A 25,116-nucleotide genomic window follows, 5' to 3' on the forward strand; every position below is an offset into this window, starting at 1 on the left:
TGTCTCTCTGCCCTCCTGCTGCGCTTTAACCATCCGGGATTGTAATCGTCCCTCTTGCACACCCTCGGCCCGCTCTCTCCGCCCGCTCGCTCAGTAAGATCACCGCGCGGGTTAGAGTGGCTAAAGAAATCCCTACAGCTGCACTGTGGCCCGGTTCCGAAATCATGACCTGAAGGCTGCTGGAGAATCAGTTTCTACTCCCCTCTGCCCCACCCTCCTAGACACCGATTCACACCTTCCCCGTCCTCAAACCTCTGCCACCTCTTCTCCCCACACCCCCTTCAGCAGACCTTGTTTCCTACTGCACCGCAAAGTAGGACCATCAGAAGAGATGCTACCAGCTCCCCCACCAGCTTCATGCTCACTGCCTCTCCTGCTCCTCCGCCATCCGGTGTGGTCCCATCCCAGCCAGACCTTCCTCGAAGCTCTGGGCACCATTCTGTCTCCCCTGCCCAAGTGCAGCTCCCAGGGCCATCACCAGCCGCCAAGATGCCCTTCTCTGAATCAGGAAAAGGACCCGTAATGCCCACACCCCACAGCTGACTCAGCCACACACCAGGGCACAGAACTTGGGGGGCAGGACACAGGCTATGATGATGTGTCTGTCAGAGTCCTGTCCCTGCTCCCAAAGTCCCCTCCCCCCATCATTTATACTTCTCCCTTCTTTACTGACTCATTCCCATCAGTCATTAAACAATAAGCAAAAACACCAAAAACCTGCCCTCTCGAGCCTCCAGGGCCCGGACCACTTGTCCCCTTCTCATCGCATCCAAATCCTAATTCCTCTCCCAACTCCCCTCTGCTGACCTCCTTGCAATCAGCCAAGCCCTAACCCAAAGCTGCTTTCCTCCAGGTGACCTCTGAGCTGCCAGGTCCCTGGCCTGTTCTCAGGCAGCAGCAGGACAGTGGTCACGCGTCCTCCTTGGAGCCCTCCAGGACGCCACTTCTCAGCTTCTGTCCCTCCTGCCGGCGACTCTTTCCCAGTCTCCTCTCCTGGTTCCTCCTCTCCTGAGCTCTTAGAATTGGAGGTGCCTCCCTCCCCTGATGCATGCACCCCATGTGATCTCTGCCTCGGACAGTTCTAAGGCGGACTCCCATCACCCCCTTCTCTGAGAATGGCAGCTTCAGGCTCCTGCTGGCTCAGGGGACAATCCCACACCCTGACTTCTTCCCTCACACCACCTGCAATCCATCAGCTAATCCCATCTGCTCTACCTTCCAAAGATATCCAGAATCCAGCCCCTGCTCACCACCTCCGTCCTCACCTCCTTAGGTCACGTCCTCAGCTCCTTAGGTCACGTCCTCACCTCCTTAGGTCACGTCCTCACCTCCTTAGGTCACGCAACCATCACCTCTTGCCTCCTGACTGCTCTCCCCCTCTGCTCTCAGCCCCACACCCTGCAGTCTACTCCCCACAGTGGCCAGAGTGATCCTGTGACCTTCCATCAGCGCATGTTCTGACTCAACTCAAACAGCCCGAAAGGCTCCCCAGCCCACTCAGTCCTCACTGAAGGCTTTCAAGGCCCTACTGAGGGAGCCGGCTTGTTATGTAAATAAAGGGATGCTGGGACACAGCCAGGCTATTGATTTAAGGCTCATCTGTGGCTATTTTCTCACTACATGGCAGAGTGGTTTCCATAGACACCTTGCGGCCCACAAAGCCTGAAACATTTAGTTTCTGGATTTTAAGGAAGTTTGCTTAAGAAGGGAGAGGGGGTTGGGAAATGGGTGAAAAGGGGAATATAGTCAATAATATTGTGATAAGTTTACATGTTGACAAATGGTTACTAGAATTAGTGGGGTGACCACACTGGAAGGTATAAAAATGTTGAATTACTACACTGTACACCTGAAACTAATATAACCAATATAAGAATGTATACCAAGGATCTTAAATTTTAAAAATGTCTGCTGACCCCTGCCCCAGTTACCAGGCCCCCAGTTACCTTACCAACCTCATCCCTATTCCTCTTCCCTTGCTCTCTCTCTTTCAAACACACAAGCCTCCTTATTGTTCTTCCAAAATGCCCTGCATGTTCTGACCTCAGGGCCTTTGCACTTGCTGTTCCCTCTGCCTGGAACTATCTTTCCCTCTCTCCTCTCCTTCAAGTCCTGCCTCAAACAGTGAGCTCTTTGCTGACCACTCTCTCCCACCACAGCACCCTCCCCATTCCCTCCTCTCTTTACCCTGCAAGATGTTTCTCCATGATTTAGCACCACCTGAAGGACAAGAAATTCGTGTTTGCCTTTCTCCCTCCAGTGGACTATGGAATGCTCAGGGCGCCCCATGCCCCTAGAGGCCGCTGTCTCTTTTTTTCCATCTGTATTCACAGCATATGAAATAGTATCTGGCACACAACAGAAGCTCGAACACTGTACTAATGAATGAGCCATGCTGAGCACCATGCTGCCTTTAGGAGGCATCCTATCATCGCATCTGGACCGAAGCCCGAGGAACTAGGTCCTTTGCTTTAGCAGAGAGAAAAGTGGAACTTAACGAGTTTACCTGCCCAGCCCAAGCTCAGCGGCTGCAGGGGGCCATCTGGGCAACCTGACTCCACAGCCACGCTTCCTCACCAGGACAACCCCGCTCCCCACCTCTTCCCAAAGAATATTTGAGACAGCTCAATCCACATATCCCTTTCTACACTGCCCTCCAATTCCCTCCTATCCCACCCCATGCCTGGGCTCTCTATCTGCCCGGTACCACTCCACCTCCATCTCTGTCCAATTAAGGACAGCAGAGCCTCCGTCCTCTTCCCACCAAAGGAACTTGCAGTCTGTCTTCCTGTCCTCCTGACCTTGCCCTCCAGTGTGTCTGCCTTCCTCGGGCCCTCTTTCACCCCGTTGGGTTCGAGCCTGGAGGAGACCTCGGGTAGGACGGCTAACGATCCAAGTAGGTGGTGGCGGTGGGGCAACGTCAGAGAGCGTGCAGCCCAGCGTCCAGTGGCTGCCTCGAGAATGCTCAGGGCGCCCCACGCCCCTAGGTGTGTGTCTGCGCATGCGTGGCCCCGAGGGCGTGGCCAGGAGGCATCCGTGGGCGTGCGCAGTCCTTCCCTCCAGGGTTCTGCCCCGCCCCCACCTTGCGCTGTGCCTCGAGTGGCCAAGCATGTGGCCTCGTGCAAACTCTTGCACGCGCAAGACGTGTGGGTCTGCCGGCCTCCCGGTTCCTCGGAAACTGGTTGGAATCCCTCCTACCCACTCCTCAGCCTGTGTGCTTGGCCAAATCACACTTCCCGCTGGGTCACGCTCTTGTCCCTGCGGTTTGGCACAGCAGCCTGCCCTGCCCTTCCTCTGTCTAGACCGTGTTTCTCCTTTCTGAACGCCCGCTGGAAGAGGAAAGAGCACTGAGCCCGCAGTCGGGAGACCTGGTCGAGGTCGGTTCTGCCTCTGTGTGACTTTGGGCAAGTCCCTAACTGCTCTGAGCCTCAGGCTCCTTATCTGTAAAAGAGGAGTTGTAACATCCACTCTGCTACCCTCCTGCTCCATGTGAGTCAGATGTTTAACAAATGCTAGGCAGCCTTTAAAAAAAATGTTTTTATTGATTTTTTAGAGAGAGAGGAAGGGAGAGATAGAAACATTGATGAGAGAGAAACATCAATTGGCTGCCTCCTGCACTGAGCCTGCAGTTGGGGCATGTACCCTGACCCGGAATCAAACTGGGACTGCTCAGTCCATGGCACAGCGCTCAATCCACTGAGCCACACCAGGCGACCCTTTAAACTCTACAGCAATTCTTGAAGGAGAGGGTGATTATTACTTCCTTCGTAAGTCTATGCATCTAGTATCTCCTCCTAAACCTGACTTTTGCATCTCTTCACTTTCCGCCTTGCTGTGTCCATCTATTTTAGGTGTCTCTTATGAACACAACATGGTTGGAATTTTTTAAAAAATCGTTTACAAGTGTATGATTATGACATATTTATACAAACCGTCTTATTTTTGTGCTTGCTAATGGCCAAACTTCATGTTTCTTATTTTTCCTCCTTTCTTGTTTGTTTTTTTCTCCTACAACTGGCTTGGAACTTACGCATTTCTATTCTTTCAGTGGTTATCCAAGACATTTTAGTATGTGTATTTAATTTGGCAAAGTCTAAAGTTAATCCAATATTCACTCTCCTTCTAGACACCCCCTTCCTCCCACAAAAGGCTTTACAACACGGTGTCTGATCAACTCCTCCTGAAATATATTATTATTGTGAACACCAAACCATGTTTACTATTTCCTTCATGCTTGTCAGATCTTCCTTATGGAAGAATGTTCTTCTTCCACAAAAAGATTCTTTAGACGTTTCCACCTTAAAGATCTGTTGGTGATAAACGCTATTGTCATTTCTCTGAATGTCTTTATTTCACTCTCATCCCTGAAAGATAATTCACTAGTGCACAACTTCACGTGGACAGTTATTTTAATCACCACTTTGAAGATAACAGTTCTGTCTTCTGATGTCTATTATGACTGCTGTTGTCATCAGTTGCTGTTGTCATAATTGTCATTCCTTTTAGGATATATTTTCTACCTGGCTGCTTTGGGGATCTTAATGTTTCTGTTCCTGTTCTGCAGTTTTCCTCCACCCGTTTATCTACAGCTGGCACTGTTCCAGGTGCTGAAACTACAGCAGTGAGTGAACGAAGTTCCATTATGACTATAAGCAGTTTCTTCTGATTTATTTTGTTGGCCAATTATCTGGCTTCCAGAATCTGAGGTTTGGTGTCATTCTAGTTGGCAGAATTATCCTCCATTTTTCTTTTGAATGTCGCCCATCTCCCAATATCTCCTGCAGGAACTCTATATTGATATCAGACCTTCTGGCAATATTCTTTGCTTCTTAACCTCTCATATTTTCTGTCTCTGGTGCATTCTGGGTAATGCCTTTAAATCTACCTTCAAGGCTACTGATTCTCTCTTCTGGTGTCCTTGTCTGAGTCTCTTCTTTATGGATCTGTGTCCCCAGCTGTGAAATAAGGAGGACCTAGGGAATTGATTTTCATCAGTTTGTGCTTTGGGGATCCTACGTTAGAGTGTTGGTGGTGATGGGGAGACATGCTCCATTCAGCTAGCTATTTTATATACTGGCTAAGATTTCTTTTGAACAGAGTTTGAAATAAGATAGACTTTTCAAGCCACTGGGCTTGGGAAACTCTAAGCTACCTTCAAGTTCAAATTTGTGATTCTGCATTTAGATCTGAGATGATCATGTTTCATAACAACCTGTTGACTCTGTTGACAGTCTCCAGGCTGACAGGTGTGCATACAAGCCTGGAGAACTGGATCCTCAGGGTCCTGCTGTTGCCAGTGAAGAAGGTCTATTATACTTCCTGACAATTTTTTTCAGTGTTTTGAACAGGCGTAGAAAACACTTAATATTTATAAAATTAATAATAAATGAATATGTGAATGGATGGTCAGACAGACTAGTGTTGCGATTCAGGACATGCTACCCCAAAATATGGCAGTGGCATATTGGTGTCTTAAGCTGAAGGAATTTAAGAAATGAGAGAAGCAGCAAGATCAATTACCTCTCCCCCACTTCACCCTCCTTCCCTGAAACAGGTCATAAATCTCTCATGAGACGTCCCCTCTCCTACCAGGAAGAAAGAAGACATTATCACCAGAGATAGGGCATTTATGGCCTAGAAATCTGTATAAACAAGCCTTGTTAAACTAACCCTTATCTTGCTAGTTCTTCACCAGTTACTACCCCTAACCTGAATCCCTTTGTCTTGTCATCTCATCCCAGGTTGTTTTTTGTTTGTTTGTTTGTTATTGTCTAAAAGGTACAAAAGCTTCCTGTTCTAATCGCTTCTTCAGGTCTTCTTTCCCATGTGAAGGCTTCCGTGTACACATAAAAAGTCAGAATTTGTAGACTTTCCTCCTGTTAACCTGTCAGTTTCATTTTCAGACCCAGTCAGGGACCGTAAGAGGGTCGAGGAAAACTTTTTCCTCCCCACCTCTCTGAATGCAGTAATGAGATCTAACATTTATTAAATATGTCCTAATGTTCAATCCTCACTAATCCCTCTTAGGCACTGTTATTATCCCCACTTGTCAGATGAGGAAACTGAGGCTCAGTGAAGTTGAGAGACTGTCCAGTGTCTTACACAGCTAGTCCCAGAGGGCAGTTTGCATTTAAACCAAGGCTTGTTGGCTCCAGGGTTGGCTTAGAGGGAGGCTGTGGCAGCTAGAATTTCCAGACTGTTTTGGAGACTCTGAGGACTGGCCTAAGGCGGGAGTGGTGGTGTCTGTAGGTGCCACTGGCTCTGATCTGGGTTTGGCCAACAGAGGACAGTGACCGCCCTGGGCAATTCCTCTGGCTTCCTCCTCTGGAAGACTCAGCTTTGTGAAAACAAGAAATACAGTCCTTGAAACAGGACAAGTGACTTGAGCTCTCTCCAGCAGACCAGAGGCACGGCCAAGCAATCTTCACCCCGTGCCCCGGGCAAGAGGCCCTGCCCAGGTGCACGTTCCCTTCCGTTGGGGCTCTGGCCTCCCGAGCACAGACAGCGAGTTCACCGCTGCAGCTCCTGCACAGCCAGATGCTCAGCTTCCTTGCCGGATGCAGACAGGATGGTGGGGCTGTGAGCTAGGCCTTGACCTCTTTGTCCTGGGGACAAGCCAGGATGCGCCAGACACCGGGGGCCCTGTGGTCAATGCCCATCCCAATGTGGGGCGGGGCCCTGGCTAAGGGACCTCAGAGCTTCTGGACAGATATCTGTTCCAGTCAGTTCTGAGGCCAAGACCCAGGGTCTGCCGGGAAATGGCCACCTGTCGCCTCCTGATCCAGTATCATCACGGGCTCGAGGAACAACCCCACTGACAATTTAGCTGTCACCTCGGGACTGGGAAGCCCCTCCGCAGGCCAGGCACTTCATTTCGTGGGCGTCATCACCCCCTGGCAGGCCAGTCCTCGTCCCGGAGACGGAGGTCAGAGAGGCTAAGCGGCCCAAGGGCCCAGAGCCAGTCACTGGCAGAGCGAGCCTCAAACCAGTACCTGCGTCATCTGGTTCAGAGAAACATCCATTTGCCACACCGAACACAGGCCCGGCTGTCATGAGCCCCTGCCTCCTCCTGCCGCACAGAACAGGCAGCTTGGCCCAGGCGCCCTGAGGATTCGAAGGAGAAACCTTTCCAGGATCAGCGGGTCCAGGTGCCAGTCCAGCTGGGATATTGAACATGGCTGAACATACCCAGCTCAGAATTCCCCAAACTTTAATGCCATGGCCGAGAAGGGCGGCTGGGGGCTGTGGTGGGTCTCCAGTGTAGCAGACACTTCCTGCTTCTAGTCCCGGGGCTCCCACGACCAAGCGACCAGGTAGGGAGAAGCACAAGGACCTCGCCCCCCTGCCACAGACCTTCTGCGGGAGGGCTCGGCAAAGCGCCGGAGGCCCGGGGTGGGCATCGCTGGCACTGAGAGGCTGGACTCTGCTGGCCCCGGAGTGGCTGGGCCTGGGGCCTGCATAGAGCAGCTGAGGGTAGAGGGGAGAAAAGTGACCATGGCTCCCAGCCTGGGACCAGGAGATGCTTAGAAGGGAGGGGAGGCCTCAGGGAGCTTGGGACAGGTGTGTACACAGGGGCATTCAGGCAGCCTCTGAGCTGGGGAACGGGAGGACACATTCCACGTTCAGTCCAAGAAAGGGGCTCAGGTGCAGCCCTAGAACAGCATCCAGGACACAGGGATGGCCCTGCAGACCAGACCTCCCCTACAGTTTGTCATTCTGGCCCCTGAGCTGGGGCCAGGCACAGTGGGGCTGGCTTCAGCACCCTTGGGGGGTGTGACCCTTGCCCTCTGGGCCCGAATAAAAGTCTGTGGGTGCCTCTGGTGAGTCAATCGTCTGGTAGGCGCTGTGCTCCTGTGAAGGTCCAAGGAAACCTAGGGAGCAGGGGGAGGGGAGAGAAAGCAAAACCAAGGGTGAGGGCTCAGGAGTCAGCCTCGACCCACTCCACCCCCACCAGGCAGCCAGAGCTGGCGTCCTGCACTCGGGGCAGTGGTGGCGGCCACAGCCCCGGGCATCGAGCCTTTCACACATATTGTGCATTCAGTCCTCCCTTAACCCTACGGAGCAGGTACTTTGATTGTCCCCACTTTAGAGATGAGGAAACTGAGGGTCAAAGAAGAACTGAGGTGACACAGTTCAAAAGCTGAGGACTAGGATTCAGACTGGGTCTGAATTCAGGTCACTGGGTGTGACCCCAAGGCCAGGGCTCTTGGCCACTGTGCCCCTGTGCCTCCCAAGGAAGCGCGCTCAGGAATCTGGGCTGAGGCGCATCCCGCCCTGGGCTCCCGCTCCCCTCCAGTGCCCGGCCCAGGCAGGATGGACCCTGTGACTCCAGCCCAGTGATTTCCAACCTTGTTCATCTCAGGGCACACGCAAACGAACTACCATTCTGTGGCACACCAAAAATATATTCTTTTGCTGGTCTGACAAAAGAGCTAGTTCTGGTTCATTCACACCAGATGGCTATTGTGTTGGCTGCTGTCACTTCCTTGCTTGAGCAGCTAAGAGAAAAGAGGTCAGTGCCCCTGACTAAATAGGCAGGTACTGCAATGTCTTAAAAATTCTTGCAGCTCACCGGTTGAAAATCGCTGCTCTTCCCAGAAGGCCCAGAGCCTGGCAGATGCAGAGCCCAGAGAACTGGGGCTGGGGGTGCGAGGCAGGTGGTAGGGCCCCCAGTGCGCACACTCCACTCTCCCATCCCTACTCTGCTCATCTGTCCTATGATCCTGAACAAGTCCCAAGGGCCCTGAGCCTCGGTTTCCCCATCTGTGCAGGGCAGGCCCAGGCAGTATTGAGGTTGGCCAAGGTGGATGTCCCCACCATTCCTGCCCTGGGCCCCACTGCTCCCCCTGGTGGGTCACAGGTCACCCTTGGCCTCGTCTCAGGAGTGAAAGGTAGAAGCCCACACCCACCTCCCCCCACTTCTTTCTGAAACAGAGGAGCAATGAGAAGGTGTCGGGGAGAGCAGGAAAGCGGCTAGGCCAGAGAAGGGGTACGACTCCGAGAGGGCGCACAGCAGGGTGGTGAGGGGCTGAGCTACGGCGCGAGGGCCAGTTGGCAGATAAGCCCCTGCAGTTCAGAGCCGTCTTCGGCTGAGGCTGCCTGGCCCATGCTGGCCCCTCTTGCCCTTGGCCGCCCAGATCCCAGGAGGCAGGAGAAGGGGCTCTAGGGCTGGGGTTGGTGGGCGCTGAGAGGAAAGGGTGGCCCTGCAGGTGTCTTCAAGTAGAACTGGGTCACACCCCCAGCTGCATCCAGTGCTTGAGCTCAGAGGGGGTCCTGGCTGCAGCCCCCAACTCTGCTTATAGCCTGATGCCAGGGAAAGGTCACACCAGCTGGGACAGCTGGGGGACCACGGAGCTCCTGCAGCAGAGACCAGGAGCTGGCACTCAGTGCTCATGCCAAGCCCCTCCCTGCACCTTGAGCCCTCATTTCTTGGTGCAAGGTCAGCTCCCTAGGGCCGGGGCTGTGGGGGAGGCAGGGTGGAGACGGGGGACACGTGGGGAGATGGCAGTGCGGTCACCGGCCAGCAAGGGGGGGGTTGGGAGCTAGCTGCAGGGGCGGCCTCACCGGTGTGGAGCAGGAGCCCGCCCCCACGCTCCCGGTACATGGGGTAGACCAGGCAGCAGGAAAACGGCTTGAGGAGCAGGCTGAGGATGGCCATGCCGGCGCCGAAGCGCCCTGTGTCCGTGAGGTCGTCCCGTGGGTAGAAGATGCCGATGTGGATGATGTCCAGGAGGATGGTGGCCGCCAAGCCACCCAGAAACTGCAAGACAGGCCAGCACAGGGCCCAGGCAGGACCATGTGTCACCAGAGTTCATGAGCACACTGACTCCCTGTCACAGCCCACCGCTCCCCACCCTATGTCCAGGCCGGAAGCTGCATTTGAGTCCCACTGTGTCCTTGGGGTTTGCTGGAAACAGATCCAGCAGGCAGGCGGGACCCTGTGGATGACCCCCCAGGGGACTGCGGGGCTAGGGCAGGGACTCCGGGCTCCCCGAGGGCTAGACCCGGCCTGCCAGCTCCACCAGAGCCCCGCCCGTCTCCTGTCACCCTTGAGGCCATGACAAGGCACAAGACTTGGTTCTAGAACCTCCAAGATGGAAGGTACCTCAGAGTTCACCCACTCTGTCTCCACCACCAAGGAAATCCCTTTTCTGTCATCCTGAGAGGCCCTGGCCACCACCCTTTGGGGCTTAGTGGGTGTGGGGAAGCCTCCCACCCCCACTACCGCCGAGGGATTGCTTAGCAGGCTGTACCCACTCTGCCCTCACAAAGTAGTGGAGTTCCCTCTACAAGGGTCTCCCAGCCAAATCCCTCCCTCTAAGAGAGGGTCCTGGTAGGGGGTTATTGAGTACGTGGTCAACCACTCCCTTGAGGAGTGGCCGATCTGGGGCGTGGTGGGACCCCCCCCATGCCTCCCTGGGGAAGGACCGTGGGCAGACTCCAGGCTCTCTGAGCCAGGCCAGCGACCACGCCGTGGGCTGCTGCCAGGGTGGGCTCATCCGAAAGCCTTTAGAAAGTGGAAAACAGGAGCACCAGGAACAGACAGAAGGTTGGGACGGGGGAGGGGAAAACAGAGCAGGGGCCACAGATCATGAAGCCGGCCCGCGCTGCTTCCCCGCTCACCATGCTTATGGCGTCGACGGAATCCCGCTGAGCGACGGCCCACACGCCCAAGGCCAGGATGGTGAAGTTGGCCCAGGCATAGGGGCCCCCGAACAGGAGGCAGCCCCTGTGGGAAGACGCACCCAAGTGAGGTTAGCAGGTGACTGCCCACTGATGCCCACACCTCCCATAGGTCACCTTCCTTGAGCCCCAGGGTCTCAGGGACCCTCTGAGAAGAGGCCACTGTTCCCAGGCTATGAGCCAGGGATGTCAGCAATCCCACTGGCTCTGCTCCCCAAATAGATCCCCTCAGGTCCAAACCACCATCCTCTCCTGCCAGGACCTGCCAGCCTCCCCAGTGGTCTCCTTCCTCCCACCCCTGCCCCCTCCAGGCCATTCTCTGAATAGCAACCAGCAATGTTCATCGGGTGATAGGGCTCCTAGAAGTCCTCCAACAGCTTTCGGTCCCACTTGAAATAAAATTGACTTTCCCGTGGCCTACGGGCCCCCGTGGGAGCCGCCGGTGACACGCTCCCCTTTACCTCCCTCTGCCCCGCACACCTGGCCCCTTTTTGTCATTTTAGTCTCAGCTCAAATGTTAATGCCGAGACTCCTTCCCTGACCACCCACTTCTAAATGCCACCTTGTCACGAATACAAGTCCCACCCTATTTTATTTTGTAGGGCATTGCCACTCACTGACACGTTTACTTATTTGTCAACCCAATGAGAATAACAGTGAACACAGGGCCCTCGTTAGTATCCGGCACGTTTCAAATGCTTTAAATCAATTACGTTATGTGCACTTGTGTTAACAGCTCTAGGACGGAGGCACTATTATCAGCCTCATTTTACAGGTGAGGAAACTGAGGCCCAGAGAGGTCCCGCGGCTGCTAAGTGGCAGAGCTGGGGTTTGAACCCAGGCAACCTGGCTCAAGAGGCCGTGCTCTTAGTCACCATTGTCACCGCCCAGCACTCAGCGAGGTGCTTCACTAACTTAAGTAACAGTCACTGAAGTGTGCCCATCCGGAAACACGTGCAGAGCAGTGAAACGCAGTCTGCAGCTCGGCTGGCTCAGTGGTCTGAGTGAGTCATCTCATTTGGGGGTTTGAAGGAAGGAAGTGCTGGGGCCGCAGCCCAGACTCACCACCTCGGAAGCTAGAGGGGTGTTGCTGAGAAATCTGTATTTGACCTTGATACCCTGGACGAGGGCTCGCAGAACCCAGGAGGCAGGATGGCAAAGGCCTCTGGGAACTGCCTGCCCCTCCAACATTCTTGGGACGTGGGGAGCTTGCTGATGATCTTCCTGACAGAGGTGCTATTGAGTCTTGGAACTGGCTGGGACACGGGGGGGACAAGACCCCAGGAGACAGTGGACCCATATCCCAGGAGGCAGGTGGACACCGGAGCAGACACCTGTGGAGTCACTTACCAGGTCGTCAGCAGCCAGTGAACCAGGATGATCATCTGTGGCACAAAACGGGGGATGGGGGAGATCTGTGAATGTGACCACCATGGGGGCAGGAGGCTAGGGGCAGGGGTGGGGAAGCTTCTGGAGCCAAAAAACACAGGAGACCCCCTGCCTAGCACCTCAGAGGGCTACACAGATGTCTGCTGAAAAGAAACCCAGCAATGGCGAGTGAACGGGGTGGAGGAGGAACAGGCCAGGCTGGGGGACACTGCCACATCGCCCCTCCCCATCCCCTCGGGGCAGCTGACATGCACACCCCTCCTGCTTCCAGAGGCTGGAGGCTCCTTCTGGGAACGGGAATCAGCTCAGGAATGGAGGAGACCTTGATGTTAAATGGCCAGCAGTGGCGGTGGGGGGACCTCAAAGAGGCTGATTTCCCGGGACACTGGAGCTAGGGTGTTGTGCCGGGCAGGAGTGGGGGCGCAGCTGGGTGGCAGGGCCTTAGGGCCTAGGTAAGAAGCATGGATTTTATCCTAGGTGCGCGGAGAGGAAGTCACGGGGGCTCTTCTGTAAGGAGGCAACTCGGTATGATTTACGGTAAGAGGAAAAAAGAACCCTCTGGCTTTTTTCTAGATTTCTGTAATATTCCCACCGTTTTATTGCCCCGTATGTCCTTAAGGTATCAGCCCCCTGGACTGGAACTGCTGGTCATCAAAAGGGGACTGAGAAGAAGCCAATGTGACTGGCGGAGAAGGAGGGGGAGGGACAGGAAGCTGGGGTTGGGAGAGGTCTGATCTTTATCTTAAGTGCTGACCACTGTCCCCTCTGTCCAACAGGAACCCCCGTCCACCGAGGGGAGGGATCTGCCAAAGGCCACACGGTGTGACCAGCCACAGTGGTCTGGGTATCTGGCTTTCAGACTGAGAGAAGGCGCGGAGGAGACACGGGGGAGGACAGACACGTCAGCCACGTCAGCCTGAAAGTCAACACCTGACCCTTCCCACTGTTGGCTTCTGTTTCAGAACCGGTTTTCATTGCCCAGTGCTCTGGCTCCTACATCTAGACTCTGCACACCGCAGGGCTTCAGCAAATGGGCCTGCAGAGCCCGGTTTTTCCATGGTGAGGGGAAAGGCTGAGACACGGGTGGGCACTGTCTGCAGGGAACCTGGGGGAAGTGGCTCTGTGTACCTGTGAGATAAAGACTTTCCCCTCGAGACGGAAAGGCCAGCAAGGCGCAGTGAGACCCTGGCTAAGGTTCAGAACTATGCCATCTCTTTGGGGAAGAAGAGAGCATAACCTGGAACTATTGCAGGGCCTCAGTCCCCTCCGTGTGATGTCACTTTGGTTTTATAAATATTTAAGAAACTTAGCATTATATGATCACTTCTCTTAAGTCGCTGGGCAAAGAAACCCACTGAAGGCTCAGCCTCCTCTTCCTCAGTTTACCCATCTTTGTAATGGGTGGCACAAACACCCAGGCCTAGGTCCAGGTCTCTGTCCAGGAAAGCTCCAACAGGAAACCTGGCCAAACTGGCCCTGCCCTCCCCCAGAGCCCTGCAGAACAGTGACTCATCTCAGCACAAAAGAACTATCTGCTGGCTCCGGGGGGGGGGGGGGGGGGGGGGGGGGGGTTTTCCAGTAACCAAGGAGACCCCTGGGGTTTTGAGCACTTTGAGCACTGCCACAGGGAATGCAGGAGGGGAGGGAAGGGCCAGGGTCTGAGAAGGTGCCTGGGCCTCCTGACCTTTCCTGGTTGGGCAAGAGGGAAAAAGGACCTGAACTCCTGACCCTTCGCATAGTGCTTGGCCTAGGGCGGCTGCCCAGCTCTTCCGGAGACAGGCATCTGGCCGGTCCTTGGATGTATCCGCTCAATAAGCATAAGTTCCTGTGTGGGACAGGCATCCTGTAACAGCATTAACAAGAGCAGCTCCTGCTACCGAGGACGATCTGACGGCCATGTGTCTACATGGCCTTGAACTCTTCACCCGTGTCATCCTTGCAACTACAGGAGGGAGAGCAGTAATCTCGTTTTACTTAGGGAGAAACTGAGGCTGTGAGAGAGGAACTGGCTGAAAACAACACTTATCAACAAGAGAGTTTTTATGCCAATAAAAATATAATGCTACACCGCTTCCTGGCCCACTGGATCCTCCTCTTATCACCTTAGAGGATAAGGTTTATTTATATCCTCTTTTTACAGTGAGGGAACTGATATTCAGAGAGGTTAAGAAACCTGTTCAAGGTCACACAGCTAATAAGTAGCAAAGTCTTAGCCCCAGGGCCTGTGCTACACTGGCAGGATCTGGAAGAGCAAAGGAATGGCGGAAGGAAATGAGGTTTAACCTGGGGAACAGAAGGCTAAGGGGCAACCCAGGGGTCACGTAGACCTGGACTTAGACCCTCTGTTTGCCACTAGAGTCCATGGGGGATTGGAGTGGTGTGGAGAACTTCCCAGACAGGTAGATGACAGACCTCAGATCAACATACATATCAATACGTGGAATATATTCCAACCGGTCCCGTGCAAACAGCCTGTTATGTGAGGTACGGTGACCCCTGAGGATGACTGAGGCTAAGGGACACCAGTCAGGGCTGCCCTAGAGGGGAGACAGAACCAGGCAGTGGTGAACTGTATGAGGACTGGAGCCGAATAAACAGGCATGATCCTGGCTCCATGACAGAAGCTGTGTGACCTTGGGCGTGTCACCTGCCCTCTCAGAACTGCTGCGTGCTCTTCGTATATTAGGGCCAATCTGCCTGTTCATGGGGTTGCTGTGTGGATCTAGCGGCACAGGGAAGTGAAGAGTTTGTGAAACACGCAACACAGTGCCTGCCCGGTAGTCAGCCCTTGACACCCAGCTGTCCTCCTGAGTTCTTAACCCTAATGCTACACCACCACCCCCTTCCCAAGGGCCTCTTCCAACAAGGCCTCGTGAACCCAAGTCCAGTCCTTTCTAAGCCTGTCACAAAGTCACTGCTCCAGCTCAGGACTTGCCTTATGATAGGGCTCGGTTAGGGACTGTCCTTTGTGCAAATGGCCTGGGGCAGCTGTTTCTTCTCATCTGGCACCACTGCCCACTCTGGCTGGGCACAAGCAGGCATTCGGCCAATGAAGTGGGGAGGGAGTGCAGGGGCACAGGGCTGCATTTCCCCAGCTCCCTCGAGGCCTGATCTCAGAACATCTAAGTGCCTGTGAACGAGGCATCAACAGCTGCCCTCCACAGGGTGGCCAGATTTAACAACAAAAACACAGAACACCTAGTTAATTTTTAATTTCAGATCATGAATATTTTGTTAGCATGTCCCGAATATTGCCTGAAATATACTCATGCTAAAAAATTACTCATTGTCCATCTGAAATTCAAAGTCAGCTTGATGTCCTGTATGTTACCTGGTAACCCTAGTCCCTCAGGGCCTCCCAGCACTTACTTGTCTCTGACTAGGAGCAGCTCAGACCCTTAGAGACAGGGGTCCTGTTTCCTAAGTGAAGGGAAGGACCAGCCGTTTCATCCTGGGCTCCGAGAGCTAACACAGCCCACACCTGTGGCCACACTTGGCCCCACAGGTATGAGCCCCAAACAGACTCAGTCCTTCCTCCTGATGGACAGACTGTCAAGGCAGAAGTCAGCCCTAACTAACTGATGGCCAAGAAAGGACACAGCTTTGAAGTCTGACCCTGTGGGTCCAATTCCCGACTCCGCCACCTAATCCCTGTGGGACCCTGGCAAGTTATTTACTTGACCCGAGCCAGTTTGTTCATCCGTAAAAAGATGCCAGTATCAGCCTTCTCAGAAGGTTGCTGTGATTAAATAAGTAACCTGGCATACCACAGATGCCCCTTTCCATTCCTGCACCCCTGTCCATCACCTGATTCTCTCTTGGCATTATTTTAGGCAAATCTCTAATCAGAGAAAAGGCAGTTGGCATTAACCCCACACTGCCGGACACAGAATGAGTATGGATACCGACAAACCCCGGGTGTCCCCATGTACATTTCCTCCTGGCTAATCTGTCACCCCAAGCCCATTCATTCCCTTGATCCAGCCATTTCTCCACGCAGCTCCAGACTGGAAACTTCAGGGAGGTTTGCCCAAGTGAGTGAGATTCTGAAGTCTGCCTGTGTCAAGCCATAGCACAGACCTCTCTCATAAGCCTACAATGGACGGTGTGTTTATTCTGTAGTCATTTATCACTTGGGTTCCTTTAGTACTAGACGCCTCTGGCTGCTAAATGCTTTGTCACTTGCGAGTATTCGTGAACACAGTCTCAAAGGAGACTGCACAGAGATCCAAAACAGCAGCTTTGGTCCAAGGTTCACAGCCTCCCGACCAAAGCCAAAGGCTCCGGCCCCTCTGTGGCCAGAAGCGCACCCGGCTGGGGTTGGGGCCTGGGGGCTGGGGGCTGGGGGCAGGGGCTGGGGGCTGGGGGCCGGGGGCCGGGGCCTGGAGGCCAGGACTGGGGCCGGGCCCGGGGCCAGGGCTGGGCGGGGAGAGAACAGCTAAGCGCATCCAGAGGAGCTGGGGAGGAGGCTCAGGAAATGAAGACACCCAGGAAGCCCGGCAGTGTTTTCCTAAGTGCACTGCTTTTGAGCAACTTCTACTGGAGTTCGTGTTTCTTAGGAAGTAAGGTCGCTGGGTTTTGATATTTTGGAAAAACGACTTGTCTGGGAAATCTAATTTTCTTAACCCGATTTAGCAAGTAAACGAGGCTACCAGGCGGTGCTGGGAGGCCAGGTAAAGGGTCGGGCCCCTCTCTCTCGATGGAGTGGGGTGTCCCGCCCCAAGCTCGCCCCAAGCTCCCCCCACCCCCACCGGCTCCGAGTCCCTCCCCGCGCTGAACCGGTTCTCCGGGAGGTTCTGGGCCCGTAGGCCAAAGCGATCCTCTGGGGCTGGGCGCTCCCAGCTGCCCGGGGCGGACTCCGGGAAGGGGCGGCCCTTCCCCGCCCCTACCGCCCCTCGGTCAGCCCTGGGGGCCTCTTCTGAACCCCGCTCCCGGCCACGATCTGTGTGCCCGCCCCCTTCTCACCTGAGGTCGGTGCACTCTTTCTCCCTACGCCTCCTCTTTTCCAAACTCTCGCCCTCCCACTTCTCACACCCTACTTCGCAGAAGCAGACGCCCCCGCCCTCGGGACACCCGCCCCGCGCCACGCCCGTCGCCACCTTCAGGTTCACGGCCGGCAGCTCCATCCCGACCGAGGCTGGCGGCACCTGCGCGACCGCCGCGGAGGCTCCGAGCCTGCGAACTCCGAATGAAAACGTGCCAGTTCCGCCCGGCCCGCCGGCCCGGCTCCAACCCCAGCCCCACTCCCGGCCACGTGACTCGGGGCACGTGACCGCCGCTCGGTTGCTAGGAGATGGCGTCGGGCTGCCCGCGGGTCGTCCAGGTCTGGACTCCCAGCTCCCCCACTCGCTGCTCAGGCCGGGAAGGGCTGGAGGACGCCAGGATTTCTGCCACAGAGGGCGCGGTATCTATTCACTATCCCAGCAGGTGGGCTGATAGGACTACCTGCAGCCGGCAGAACTTGGGGGGATGTCCAGGTGCAAACTGCAGAGGTGGCAACAGCTGGTGTCTCATTTCTTAGAGCATCCTCTCTCCTCCCTACCTCCCAGTGTTAAAGTGGAGACATTTACAGGACCTACCTCATAGGATCCTTGTGAGGATAAAGGAACGAGTTAATGCTGTTAAAGAAGTGATTTTTTTTTTAAATCCTCACTCGAGGACATTTTTCCATTTTTTGCACAGATAGAGTGGGAGGGAGAGAGAGGAAGAGAGAGAGAGGGAAACATCGATGTGAAAGGGACACATCGAGTGGCCGCCACCCGCACGACCAACCAGGGCCGGGGACAAACTGCAACCGAGGTACATGCCCTTAGCGGGAACCGAACCCGGGCCTCTCCGGACCGCAGGCGGATGCTTTAACCGCTGAGCCAAACCGGCCAGGGCTAAAGAAGTGATTTTGACACTTGTTAAAATGCTAAGGAAGACTTGTAATCGGGATATTGCAAGAGAAGAGAAAAATCCAGCTCAGTTATGAACACAACAAGGATAAATGGGGTGTTATAGCCAAGCAGCACAGTGAGGGGTCAGTGAATGGAAAATTACTAAGAGGAGATGTCAAGGGTAGGTTGGATTATGCTAAACTCACCTAGCAGTATTCCTGCTAAAGGTAGGCCAAGGGCTTAGACATCAAAAGTGCCGGGGTGGTCCAGTAGTTGAACATTGACCCATGCACCTACAGGTTGTTGGTTCAATTCCCAGTCAGGGCACATGCCCAGGTTGTGGGCTAAATCCCCAGTGGGGGGCATGCAGGAGGCAGCCAATCAATGTTCTCTCTCATTGATGTTTCTATTTCAGTCTCCCTCTCCCTTCATCTCTCTCTCTCTAAAATCAATAAAGAAAAAAAGATTTTTTTTAAGTGTCGGGGTGGGGAGGAGTTGGGGGGATGGACTTAATCAGATACAATACTGAGGACGAGCAGATACCAAGATCAGGATTCTTGCTAAAACGGGGCTATGCAGACCCAGCAAGAACAGGAGGACACAGGGGCCAGTTGAGGGCTACCTAGTCTAGGAGGGAGCTCAGAGGAGCCTAACTAAAATTTGGTCAAGGACAGAGTGTTTGTCAGGGTGAAATGCCTGGCACTTAGTAAATGAACACCACATATAAGATATTGTTATTATATTACACAATGGTTGTCGCCCACTTGAGCCATGATACTAAAAGCTTTAGAAAAATCTGGCTTGCCCAGCTGGTGTGGCTCAGTGGACTGAGTGTTGTCCCGTGGACTGAGAGGTCTGGGTTCGATTCCTGATCAGGTCACATGCCTGGGTTTTGGGCTCGATTCCCAGTAGGGAGCGTGCAGGAGGCAGCCCATCGATGTTTGGCTCTCACATCGATGTTTCTCTCTCTCTCTGCCTTCCTCTCTCTCAAAAAACAAACAAACAAAAAAAACCCCCCCACACACAAAATACATATTTAGAAAAATTTAGGAAGATTGGCGGAAAACCTATAGGATACATCTATCCCCGAAGGAAGAAGACTGGAGAAGACAGATTCTCTCAACATCCTGTTTGTCCCTTAACTGGGAGTGGAAGACAGTGAGGAAGGAAAAGGCTGTCTTACCTGGCATCTCAAAAACCATTGACCACCCCCTAACAGAACATCAATTCTCACTGCCTCCACCCTCCTCCCTACTCCATCCTTCACCCATGACCAGAGAAGACTTCCATTCGCAGAACACCAGCTTTCATTTAGAGTCACCTGGGGTGCAGGTCCCCTGGGGTCCTTCTGAGAACTTGTTCTTCCTTCCAGGAGGGGAGAATCCATGTGGGACCCTGGGAAAAGGCCTGGGTGGGTCCTGAGATCATATCAAGACACGTACTCTCTCCAGATACAGAGAGGATTTTTCTGAATCGGAGTGGGGACTTTCCCAGGGCCCACTGACCTAATCTAATGCCCCCTGCGGAGATGCAGCCCTCCAGCCCAGGGGCAGAGCGGCACAGCACCCCCCATTGTAACTGAGGGCCTGTGCACTGTACAGACCAGCCAAATGGCTACATCGGCTTGGTTTCTCAGGATTCAGAGTACAAGGGAACAGCTCTAGACCAGAGCAACAAGTGTGGGTCCCGGCTTTGTTCACTTACTGTTTGAACTTGGGCAAGTTGTTTGCCTCTCTGTACATCAGTTTTCTCATCTGTAAAATGAGGACAATAACAGTATCTTCCCCAAAGGTTTGTTAGGATTTGTTAATACATGAAAAACAAGTAGAACAGTGCCTGGCAGACTAAGTCAGGATTGGCTATATTTTTTATCATAAATGATTAGTTCATTATTGTTATTGGCAGAGTACCTAGAAAAGAGTAATTCCTCAATAAGTGGTGGGCATTATAACATTGTTATGAGATTATCAGTTTCCTTCTAAGAAATGTTCCCCATGGACTCCAGTTCCTAGAAGTGTTTAACCCAAGCCTGTATGTCTGTAACAAGACCATGATCACCTTGTATAGAGAAACTGCAAACCAAGCAATCCCTAGGATTAGAACTGACTTTTATTAAGGACTGATTTTGTGTCAGGCAGTGTGCAAAGCGCTCAGAGTCAACAGTCACAGCTACCCCATGCTGTAGGTGCTATTCATGTCCAGAGTTACCATAAGGTGAGTGAGGTGAAGAGAAGGTAAGAGGTTTGCCCAAAGGCAGGTCACTAGTTGTGTGAAAACTGGGCTGGGACCCAAGAGGTCTGGCTCTAGGACCCTGACATTCAGCCACTCTGCTCAGCTGCCCACATCCAAAAAAAATACTGCCCAGGCTGCGATGCAAAGGATGGAGGCAAGGAGCAGAAGACAGAGTGGAGTCAGATGAAGCACAAGGCTGGGTCTGTGGAATGTCCCTGCAGCTCACCCAGTGAAAGTGCATTCATCTGGACCAGCTGGGGTTAGAGGCACGGGAGAAGGCGGGGGGCAGACACAGCTGTCTGGGGTGGGGAGGGAGCCCAGAGGAACAAAGGAAAGTGAAACTATTCTCAAAGTAGCCAGAGTTCCTGCTATGACCCAGTCCTAAGGAAGGACAAATGGACCCCCACAAAGCACATTCCACAAGGCTTTGGGAGGCGTGTGTGTCATACTTTTTGAGTACACTTTTGGAAGTCAAATTTAAGTTTTTCTTTTTTAAATATTTTTTCTTTATTGATTTTTTAGACATAGGAAGGGAGAGAGAGATAGAAACATCAAAGAGATAGAACATCGATTGGTCACCTCTTGCATGCCCTGCACTGATGATGTGCCCTGACCAGGAATCGAACTGGCGACCTCTTGGTGCATGGGTCGACTCTCAACCAGTGAGCCACACCTGCCGGGCTCAAGTTTAAGTTTTTTCATGTCCCTGATCAATCCCATCTGTCTCAGCCAAGTTTTATCTTTGTACCTTCAACAAACAAACTGACATGCAGAACAGATTCGTCCATTTGTTCGTTCGCTCATTCATTCATCCATTCATTGAACACCTACTTGGGTAAATATCTTGGAGAGGAATGGCTGGATCATATGGTGGGTGTACATGTAGCTTTTTCCCTGGACTGCAGGCCGACGCTCTAACCACTGAGCAAAACCAGCCAGGGCAGTACATGTAGTACAAACTGTTTTCCAAGTTGGTTGTACCAAGTTGGACGAGTTTTTTTTTTTTGTATTACTTACCAATATCTGAAGGTATTGTCCTATCAATTTATGTGTTTCCTTGTTAATTGTTTATCCCCCCCAACTAGACCGCAAGTCCTAGGAGGGTCTTGCAACCTCAACAAACCTCATAATAGGTGTTCAGGGAATGAACCGACGTGCACCAACGGAACACACTGTGTGCACCACTTCCTCCTGTCATAGGCACCCAGAAGACCTGCCACTCGGCTCCCTGCTTGTCCTCAGGTGCCACTAATAGTCCAGGCTCTGTCCAGGAAGTCACTTGGTCAATGCTCCTGGTTATGGAAACGGCTGATAAAGCAACCACAGCCGTTTCCTTCCTGTGGTTGCTGGTAGCCTTTAGGTAAAGGTATTTTTTTTAGATCCCTGCCTTGCCCCCTCCTAGTCCTGTAGAGTGATCTTGGGCAAGTTATTTAGCCTCAGGGTGATTGTGGGGATCACGGGAGATCAGTTACACAGCATGCCTGGCCCAGCTCCTGGAACTTCGTAAATGTTCACTAAGCAAATAGCTGCCCTGTTGCTGTGGAAACAACGCAGCATCTTTCAGCGTCTCTCAGCATCTCCTGGCCCACGATAAATGCCAGGCTGGGAGTGGCAGGAAAAGGCCCCTGTGATGGAGAGACGACTCCACCCAGATCCCTTCCTGAGAGCCGGGCCTCAGCATTTGAGCGTGCTGTGCCCTCCCAACCCTGACCCACCCCAGCGCTGCCACTTCACACCTAAGTGACCTTGCATCTAAAAAATGGGGACAGTCAAGCCTGGAGCTGTGTGAGGCGTAAAGGAGGCATGGACTATGAAAGGCTCTGAAAGGGTTCCAGCTGTCCTTCGGTCCCCAGCAGTTCTGATGTGGCTTGGCCGCTTCCTGTCCCAAGTAGGTAAATCCAACTGGAACAGGGAGAGAAGATAACCAAGACCCTCTCTGCAGGGCGCATGCGTCTGTGAGGACACAGGGCCCCGTGCGTGAGAGAAGGGTCTGGAGGGCAGTGTGGCCATTGGTGGCCGAGGGTGTGGCACTGGGATTTGATCTGCAGACCTGTCCTCCAGCGCTTCTGCTCAGCTTGTCACACACACGTGGGCGCTGTGTTCCTCGGCCTAAGTTCCCGCAGGGGTGGGGAAGGCAGGCCTGGCGTTCTGTTGGTCGGTGCTGTTCTTTGTATCTGCGGCCTTGACTGTCTCTCGCTCTGAGGCCGGCTGCTGGGAACAGACAGCGACAAATGCGGCAGAAGTGAAGGGACAGAGAGAAGAGAACCCTGTGGATTGGAGTCGGGTGGCTCTCCTGGGCTCCCAGACTTCATCCCCTATCCTTTGACCCAGGCCGATGCCAAGATTCTGAAAGTGTCAGACGTCATTCTGACTGGTCAGTCCAAGCACCACCACTTGCTCAAAGCGGGAAGGGGAAGGATCCTGGGAGCGGCACGTGCCCGGAGGGTGTCAACATGGGCCAGTCGGCTGCTCCCCTTGTCCTGGGTTTTCTGGAGGAGCCCGGACATTCCCGGGAGGTGCGAGAGCCCCCTTCTCCAGAGGAGACACTTGTTCTTTTTTTTTTGACTAGCCAAAATGAAGAGGGGCCGATTCAGAACTATTTGTCCCAATGTCATAGATTTCAAACTTACAGCAGCATCCATTGCTGACTTTTCTAGGCCCAGCCAGGCTCCTTGGGCCTTAAAAGGCAGCCAGTGATCCCTAACGTTCCTATTGCTGCGCCGTCTCATCAGGGGCCTGTCAGAGTACTACTGGGTGAGCCCCTTCCTATCTCACCAAACACTTGGTGATAGGACCCCGTGTGCTCAAGCCAGGCATCAGAGAGCCCGTCAGAATGCTCCCTGGCGCCCGTGGAGTGTGGAACGAGCAGACAAGGACACTGCCTGTGACGTTTTGTATTCCAGGAACTGGGTGTTAGACACGGGCCAGAGGCAGCGGGGATTTCAGAGGTCGTTACCCAAGACAAAGGCAGCTCCTCCCCCAGGCTCTGGCTGTGCTTCGGCAGTTCTTCATTCCTGCTCCTGCTCCCGCGCCCTCTTTATGTCATCACGTGTGCGTGTGCGTGTGCGTGTGCGGGGACACACTTAGGCGCTCACTAACCGGGTGCTGACTGCCTTCCGCCGCTCGCTGCCGTCCTGGTGCAGGCCCTCGGTCCCACCTCTGTCCGAGTTCAAGCTGCCTCCTCCCTTCCTCTGCCCGGCCTCGCATCCCTCCACGTGGACGGGGCTGGGATTCCCGGGAGGCATCCGAGGGCTCAGACACACAGACAGGCCAGCTATGGCCCCGCGCCCCGAGATGCCTGTCTGCGCTGGGCTCTCTCCCGGTGCCTGCTCTCACCCTCTGCTGCTGCGCTGGCTCCCGGCAGATGGCTTCCTGTCGGCCTTCCACAGACAGTCAGGGCGCCTGTGCCCAGGCAGGAGGAGATAAGAGAAGAATGAGGAAGCAGGTGGTTCCACCAGCTGGGAAGCCCCGGGGAGGAAACCCGAGGGGCTGTCCAGGAGGCAGCGTGGAAGTGAGTGACCTTTGGTTCTGGTGGCCCAGGGCGGCGGCCTGCCCCGCGGAGCTCCTGTCCCCTGCAGGCCCTGACAGCAGCTTGGTGGTCCCGGATGAGCTGGGGAGCGAGTGGGGACAAGTTTGAGGATAGGTGACTGACTACCAGTTGGTGCTCAGTAAACTTGAGGCATTTGAGAGGCAACATGGGATTGGTGAACAAAATCAGGTTTCGAAGTCAGAGAGGCTTGGGTGGAGCCTCTGGCACTGGCACTACAGCGGTACTTTGACAAGTGGCCTTCATTCCTGAGGCCTTAGTTTTTGTCCTCTGCAAAATGGATCCAACAATGTCCAGCTGTCCAAGAGGACAGGTGTCTTGTGCAGTGGACACAGCTCTAAACAGGGGTCAGGGTGGTATTTGGATGGATGCATCTCCTCTCTAAACATGTCCAGTCCCTTCTTATCCATCCCTCCTTCTCCCCCTTGGACATTCCAAGACCCCCAGTGGATGCCAGAAACTGCAGACAGTACCACACCCAGGCCCGGCTTCAGATGGCATTTCTTTGTTCTTCTCATTCTGCCAAATTTGGCATCTGAATTTATCTGCACTCGGCCACCCAGACCTGAATTGAAGTTGCTGGGGACAGTCTGCTGTGACCAGCCTCGTAATCTCTTTGGGACCTTAGCTGCCTCAATACTAAAATGGGGAGGGAGATAAAAATATAAAACTCCCTCTCTGGCCGGTTTAGCTCAGCGGTTAGAGCGTCGGCCTGCGGTCCGGAGAGACCCGGGTTCGGTTCCCGCTAAGGGTGTGTACCTTGGTTGCAGTTTGTCCCCAGCCCCGGCTGGGGTCGTGTGGGTGGCAATCAGTCGATGTGTCTCTCTCACATAGATGTTTCTCTCTCTCTCTCTCTCTCTCCCTCCCACTCTATCTGAAGATGAATGCAAAAATGTCCTTGGGTGGGGATAAATATATATATATATGAAACTCCCACCCAAGGGGTCTGGTTAAAGGACCCTGATGAGGTCCCCGTGAGGGCAGAGACATAGTCTACCTTGTTTACTGCTTGGCTCAGAGCAAATGCTCAGTCAAAGGAGTAAGTGAATGAATGGCGGGGGAAATGCTAAGCATAGAGTCCCCTCCAACTGCCCTGACGGTGCTCACTGCCTGCACAGACAGACCACCTCCCGGAGGGCAGAGAGAGACAAGTCAGCGCATTAACCAGCATCTCTTTATTTACAGCTCAAGAAAATACATGCAACACAGGACTACAAGGGCTTAGCACCTCCCCCCTCCCACACTTTAAAGGGGAACCAAAGACCCCCCAGGGAAGTCCTTAGACTCAGAATACCCAACATCTGAGGGCCCCAGGCCCCGGTGCCCCATTTGATTTTCTTGAAAAATAAAGACCAGTTCCAGCCCAGGAGGCAGAGCCTCGAGCCC

At 53.8% G+C, this 25,116-nt stretch overlaps 1 protein-coding gene across 1 annotated transcript; it reads right to left on the bottom strand.

Annotated features, from left to right (window-relative positions):
• Positions 1 to 6,902: 6,902 nt before the first annotated feature.
• Positions 6,903 to 17,256, bottom strand: LOC118626668 (angiotensin II receptor associated protein). The gene is made up of 5 exons (XM_036256654.1): positions 17,172 to 17,256; positions 12,034 to 12,068; positions 10,624 to 10,729; positions 9,565 to 9,760; positions 6,903 to 7,871 (listed from the first exon to the last, which is right to left on the bottom strand). The coding sequence occupies exons 1-5, from the start codon at positions 17,196 to 17,198 to the stop codon at positions 7,756 to 7,758; spliced, it is 480 nt and encodes a 159-aa protein (XP_036112547.1). The 5' UTR covers positions 17,199 to 17,256; the 3' UTR covers positions 6,903 to 7,755.
• Between the last annotated feature and the right edge of the window lie 7,860 nt (positions 17,257 to 25,116).

The sequence above is a fragment of the Molossus molossus genome, unplaced genomic scaffold (assembly GCF_014108415.1).
Source record: "Molossus molossus isolate mMolMol1 unplaced genomic scaffold, mMolMol1.p scaffold_m16_p_12, whole genome shotgun sequence".
NCBI lineage: Eukaryota > Metazoa > Chordata > Mammalia > Chiroptera > Molossidae > Molossus > Molossus molossus.